The 7,136-nt window shown below is 39.0% G+C and overlaps 1 protein-coding gene across 2 annotated transcripts in view; it reads left to right on the forward strand.

The window, feature by feature from the left end:
• The window catches only part of PNPT1 (polyribonucleotide nucleotidyltransferase 1), a 55,041-nt gene extending 50,368 nt beyond the window's left edge, over nucleotides 1-4,673 (forward strand). For both annotated transcript variants that reach the window (XM_039461281.2, XM_074399926.1), the window contains 2 exons: nucleotides 1,439-1,486; nucleotides 2,633-4,673. In XM_039461281.2, the coding sequence (XP_039317215.1) occupies nucleotides 1,439-1,486; nucleotides 2,633-2,791 (207 nt within the window). In that variant the 3' untranslated portion in view covers nucleotides 2,792-4,673. The remainder of the gene's footprint in view (nucleotides 1-1,438; nucleotides 1,487-2,632) is intronic.
• The last annotated feature ends 2,463 nt before the right edge of the window (nucleotides 4,674-7,136 follow it).

Genomic DNA, 7,136 nt, shown 5'->3' on the forward strand with positions numbered 1-7,136 from the left:
ATTTTTATAAGAAGCCAACCAAGATATTTAATATCAACAGCAATATTTTTAAATGCAAATGAAGGCCAGGTGCAGTGGCTCACACCTGTAATCCTAGCACTTTGGGAGGCTGAGGCGGGCAGATCACAAGGTCGGGAGATGAAGACCATTTTGGCTAACATAGTGAGATCCCATCTCTACTAAAAATACAAAAAATTAGCTGGGCGTGGTGGCACGCACCTGTAGTCCCAGCTACTCAGGAGGCTGAGGCAGGAGAATTGCTTGAACCCAGGAGAAAGAGGTTGCAGTGCGTGGAGATCATGCCACTGCACTCCAGCCTGGTTGACAGAGCAAGACTCCGTCTCAAAAATACATATATATATATACAAGAAGCAAAGAGGTTCCTTTTTTATAAATGCAGCACACATACCCTAAATAGACATCTCAAGGGATACTCATTAGCATGTTAGCAGTAGTAACTTACAACTTGAGGGGTTTTTGAGACATGGTCTTCTCTGTCACCCAGGCTGGAGTATAGTGGTACAGTCACAGCTCACTGCAGCGTCAGCCTCCTAGGCTCAAGGGATTCTCCCATCTTACCCTCTGGAGAAGCTGTGACCACAGGCACAAGCCACCACAGCTAGTTGATTTTTTTGTAGAGATGGGGTTTCTTTATGTTGCTCAGGCTGGTCTCAAACTCCTGAGCTCAAGCAGCCTTTCCACCTTGGCCTCCCAAAGTTCTGGGACTACAGAGGTGAGCCACTATATCTGGCATGTTTGGTAGCCCAGGTTGGAGTGCAGTGGCGTGATCTCAGCTCACTGCAACCTCCGCCTCCCAGGTTCAAGCAATTCTTCTGCCTCAGCCTCTCAAGTGGCTGAGACTATAGGTGCTCACCACCACACCCAGCTAATTTTTGTATTTTTAGTAGAGACGGAGTTTCACCATATTGGCCAGGCTGGTCTCGAACTCCTGACCTTGTGATCCACGCACCTTGGCCTCCCAAAGTGCTGGGATTACAGGTGTGAGCCACTGCACCCAGCTGGATGATGATGATGATGATTTTTTTGAAACAAGTCTCACTCTGTTGCCCAGGCTGGAGTGCAGTGGTGCGATCTCAGCTCACTGCAGCCTCTGCCTCCCAGATTCAAGCAATTCTCCTGCCTCAGCCTCCCAAGTAGCTGGGACTCCAGGCATGCGCCACCACATCCAGCTAATTTTTGTATTTTCAGTAAAGGTGGTGTTTCACCACTTGGTCAGGCTGGTCTCAAACTCCTAAGCTCAAGTGATCTGCCCACCTTGGCCTCCCAAAGTGCTGGGATTACAGCCATGAGCCACCATGCCTGGCCAACTGATTTTTTAAATTAGAAAAACAAACAAAGCTTGGGAAAAAAATGTGTACTTCCATGGACACTAGGTAATTATGCACAACAACTAATAGATTAACATGTTTTCTTTTAGATTAAACATCCTACTGCCCTAGGATTAGAAGTTGGCCAAGAAATTCAGGTACTTGTATTCCACCTATTAGCCTTAAAGTTGTAAATTGTTCTTGAAACTTCCATTATTTTTTTCTAAAAGTTGTGTCACCATCTATGATGTTTATTATTTATATACAGTACTTCATTTTTAATCTTAGAAGTGCTTAAAGAGACTCATTGAGGATTTAAGACACAATTCTTTTCCTCAAGGACCTTACAGCTTGGCTGAAATGGTAGTCCCCTTTAGTGGATTTAAAACATACACGAGCATGTCAGTGTTAGCTATGCAGATTCCATGATTTGGAAACTGACATAAGAACTCTGATAAGGTAACTTGTTGAAGTCCTTGAATGTCATCTTTGAGGAGGCAAGACTTTGTTTCTCCACTACTTAAGGCTAAAAGTTTTTGAGTTTGGTAAGAGCCGTTATTCAGGCCTAGAATTCATATAACAAAATAGGCCCTTTCTTTGCAGTCCTTTATGAGTAGATGAAAGAAGTCAATGCCAGGCTGGTTTTTTGGCTTCTCCACGTTCTCTTTCACTTATGCCTAATACTCATGACCTGAGAAACTAAGACTTCTAGTTTATTCCCAATCTGTAGTCTTATTGTCCCAGTAGACTCCAGGGGGAGATGAGTGCTAAGACATAATATCTCTGTATGAGGTTGATTTTTTGGTTTCTTTGTTGTTGTTGTTGTTCTCACATCAGAAGGAACTTTAAACCTTCCACATTTCCCCGACTTTCATTTTCTAAGGTGAAGCCAAATAAACACTAATGTGATGGTCCTTTGAGCAGTAGTGAAAATCCAAGTGACCCAAGCATAATCCTGTATAGTTTATAACACAATTAGGCTCACAAAGCCATTGTCTAGAATCATTCACTGTGTCTGTGACTGTTCCCCCAGTATAAGGACTTGGCCTGGTGAGAATAAAAAGGCACAAATGAGTACAACAGCAGATTATGGTTGAACAACTAACTGCCCCCATCTCTAATTTTTTTTATAATGACTACTTATATTTATTAAGTGAATACCTCCACGTAGCACTGAACCGTGCTTTCAGTGAAGAAGTAAAAACAACCATTGCCTCATTGGGACCATGTAAATTTAAATGTCTATTAATTGAGATGTCACTCAATGTGCTGTAACTTTAAAAGAAGATCTGTTTTTAACACAGGTGAAATACTTTGGACGTGACCCAGCCGATGGAAGAATGAGGCTTTCTCGTAAAGTGCTTCAGTCTCCAGCTACAACTGTTGTCAGAACTTTGAATGACAGAAGTAGTATTGTAATGGGAGAACCTATTTCACAGTCATCATCTAATTCTTCTCAGTGATTTTTTTTTTTTAAGAGAATTCAGAATTCTATTTTGTCTAGGGTAATGTGCTGTAGAACGAAGTTTTAGTATTATCTACCATTGTGTAGATTTATATATAAATATATTCTAATTATTTGTATTAAAATGCTCATTTACATGTGCCATTTTTTTAACTCAAGAGTAACCCATATTTGTTTAATCTTACATTATAAATCAAGAAATATTTATTATTAAAAGTATATCTTAGAAAAGATGACATACTTTTGTTTCTATAATTCTGAAATATATAAAAAACTTAGATATGTCATATATGTTATAACCAGTCTCTTCCCACATCTTATTTTCCTTTATATACAGTAGTGATAATTTACCCTCCGTCATCCTACGGCTCACCTCTTTGCCCAACACTTTTACCTGCCTACAACTGTTCACAAACTGGAACAGGCCATATTCAAAGCCAGTGCCTATTTCTTCAGAACAGTTACTAGATACAGTGAGTTGAGGGAACTAATCTGATACACTTTTAATAATATGATGCCTTTCAAATTGGTCACAAAATCATAAACATAGTGGAATAAATATAAATGAGATTCTAACTAGGATGAGGTAGTAATGATGTATGTTTTTCACATTTACCTAAACATAGAGAAATTATTTACTTGTCAAATTGAACTAGGTCAGTTTTTGAATATGTATATTGTTCTCTTGTATGGAAGTTCTTAGTATAAGAGCTGGAGGAATCATGACTTTCAGCTAATACATGTTTGAAATCGATGTTTAGAAGTTATTGATACACATGTCAAGTTGTTCATTCCCATCATTTAAAATACCACCTTATAATTCCACACAAAAGTAAATGGTATGTGGACATCATAATTTAGAAGGTGTAATCCTTTTTAAAATCTTATAAAAATACACCGAACTCAGAGGTACGTGCCTATAGTCCCAGCTACTTGGGAGGCTGAGGTGGGAAGATCACTTGAGCTCAGAAGTTCAACACTGTAGTGTGCAATGATCATGCCTGTGAATAGCTATAGTACTCCAGCCTGGGCAACACAGCAGGATTCTATCTCTGAAAAAAATTTTAAATCTCATAAAAATATAGGTAAATCTGGCCAGGCATGGTGGCTCACACCTGTAATCCCAATACTTTGGGAAACCAAGGCAGTTGGATCACCTGAGGTCAGGAGTTCAAGAACAGCCTGGCCAACATGGCGAAACCCCGTCTCTACTAAAAATACAAAAAATAGTGGGGCGTGGTGGTGGATGCCTATAATTCCAGCTACTCGGGAGGCTGAGGCAGGAGAATCTCTTGAACCTGGGAGGTGTAAGTTGCAGTGAGCTAAGATCACACCACTGCACTCCAGCCTGGGCAACAAGAGTGAAACTGTCTCAAAAAAAAAAGGCAGGGGGAGGCAGGACTGGTGGCTCATGCTTGTAATCCCAGCTCTTTGAAGGCCAAGGCAGGTGGATTACCTGAGGTCAGGAGTTCAAGACTAGCCTGACCAACATGGTGAAACCCCATCTCTACTAAAAATACAAAAATTAGCCAGGCATGGTGGTGGGCACCTGTAATCCCAGCTACTCAGGAGAATAGATTGAACCTGGGAGGTGGAGGTTGCAGTGAGCTGAGATTGCACCATTGCACTCCAGCCTGGGTAACAGAGCAAGACTCGGTCTCAAAAAAAAAAAAAAAAAAAATAGGTAAATGCATGACTCAGGGTTAACTAGTTCATAAAATATTAAAAATTTAGCTGGCTAAACCAAAGATTTTAAGATATGTATATTTGTTTCAGTAAACATTGATTATATATCTTGTGTGTAAAACAGCACGTTAGGCAATGTTGATATACTTTCTGAAATATTAAAGATTAATTGAAAATGAAAGATTAAATTTAAACTATTTGCTTTTTACAGTTGATAGATTATTTAATAACAGTAACAATTTTTTCTCACTTCTGCTTTCTGTTTACATAATTTTTACTTTAAGATGTCTATCATCTTAAATGGTAGAATTTCAAAATTGTAATTTATGTTTGTCTTAAATTTTCTGTTTTGTTTTTCAAAGGAACTCCCAACTCCTAATAATAAGGAAAATGAAGCCAGTTATATATATATATATATATATATATATATATATGTATATATTTATTTATATATATATATATATATGCACACACACATACACACACACACACACACACACACACACACACACACATATGCACACACGCCTCTTGAACCATTGTTACTGGGTCAGCTTTTGGAGGAACACAAGCTAATACAAATGTATTATACTGTTGGTAAAATACAAAGTAGGAAACTGAAGAGGCATAGCAAAGTCAATATAGCCTAAAGTCTGTCATCAATCCACAGACAGATCTCCTTACCTGTCCAGGACAGTGTATGTGTATGTTTATGAACACAGAGGACATACGATATATGTATGATATCACTTCAGAAAGTCTTAAGGAGATCATCTGTCTGTCCCATCTCCATTTTACAAATGATCTACCTGAGACCTCGAGTGGGACACGATTTGTCCAGGGTCTCTTAGCTGGTTAATTGTAAAGCCCAGATTATTGTCTCCTATACACTAATAGTGAGTGTCCTATACACTAATACTGAGAGTCCTATTCGCTGAGGCAAGCTAGAGAGATGTTTAGAATAATTTTTGCACCAATTCCACCAACTTTATCAAATACATGAAGACTAAGATGTTGAGAAATGCATTTTCAGGCTCTTTCTCTAAAACCATGTGCTATCCAACCCACCAGCTGGCTGAGGCCCGTAGTGCAGAGAAACAGAACTATGCTACAGTTTGCAAATAAACCCGAGTATTGATTCACTAGCCACTTGGTCAACCTCATCAGTTCACTTCTAGAAAATGATGATAGAAAAATAACACAGAGACGTACATCTGTGTGCACAATACACCATTGTGAGAAAGAGCAAAATAATAGAAATCACCTGAGTACCCATCAGTGGAGCAGTACCCAATGTCATAAATAAAATAAGGACACTCTAGGAAGATACCCACACTATCCTATGTGAAAAAAAAAAGCAAGCTGTAACTGCATATGTATATACACACACACACACACACACACACACACACACAGAGTACAATCCCCTTTTTGCTTAAAAAAGAAAAGCTTATGTGTAGAGAGATTTTTGCTTTCTAAGCACAAAAACGTTCTGGAAAGAGACTCGCCAAACTGTCAACAGTCTATGGTATAATTTTTGGAATATTAACTTGTGATTGTCCTCCCAGTGTTTTCTTCCCCTCCTTTGTAAGTAGATGGTCGGGCCTTTTCGTGGCCTCTTGCCACAAGGGAGATGTTTGTCATAGGGCCAGAAGCCAAAGTTGTCTGCAAGAAAATTCCAATTCTGATCCAGAATTTTATAAAACCTAAACCCACTGAGATTGTGCTTGGTGTCCTGGAGGAACTGGAGAGAGAAGGGAAGGTGTTTGGAGTATAAACAGAATCCTAGTCTGAGTTCTGGAGCACTCTGAAGAATAGGACCATAGGGAGGCTGGGCTAGGAAGCTGGGAATTCCAAAGCCTCACCAAAGATTCTCCAGATTTTAAAAGTGGCAGGAGAGGAACCAGAACCAGAAGAGACCATGTATTCTGAAACTATGGACACCTCAGTAGTTAACATTGTAGACTAAGTTCAATGGCTGAAGAGATCTCATTAGGGTTTGGTGCTACATAAAACCCTGAGACCCTTGCCTATCCCTGAGGGTAACAGTAATATCTGAGACTAAATTCCTAATTACCTAATAGGATAAAGAGAGCTGCTATAGGCTCAGAATTAATTTTATGTAAAAAGTAAAGTGCTATTTTTTTGCACATCTGAGTTTGTGGAATAAGATATTTACGACAAGTAATGGAATTAGAGAATCAGAGGGGAGAATGTCACTTGTCATATTTAATGTAATTTTCTAATGGTAGGATTCTGGATAGTTTTAAGTTTTCCCTTTTTTACTACTTCCTCTCCCCTCAGTATTTTTAAAATAACATTGTATGAAATTTTGTTTGACTGTTTTTTGTTTTAAAAACAGCATCTCTCTTCTGTCCATGCAGGCTAGAGTGCAGTAGTGCAATCTTGGCTCACTGCAGCCTCAGTGAAGCCAGTTCTTAAATTCTAGAAACCTGTAGTGACACAAAGTACAAATGTAGTTTGCTAACTGCAAACCACCATAAGAACCCCATTTCTGCTTAAACCAAGAGCCTACAGTTTATGTCTGAACTTCTTATTTTTGTCTTAATTTAAGTGTTGGCAGTTTTCCTACTTTCCAATGAAGTTTTTCTGTGACAGCTATATTATATGCTGGAAACTAATATATAGTGACTCAG

Source organism: Saimiri boliviensis, chromosome 1 (assembly GCF_048565385.1).
Source record: "Saimiri boliviensis isolate mSaiBol1 chromosome 1, mSaiBol1.pri, whole genome shotgun sequence".
Classification (NCBI taxonomy): Eukaryota; Metazoa; Chordata; class Mammalia; order Primates; family Cebidae; genus Saimiri; species Saimiri boliviensis.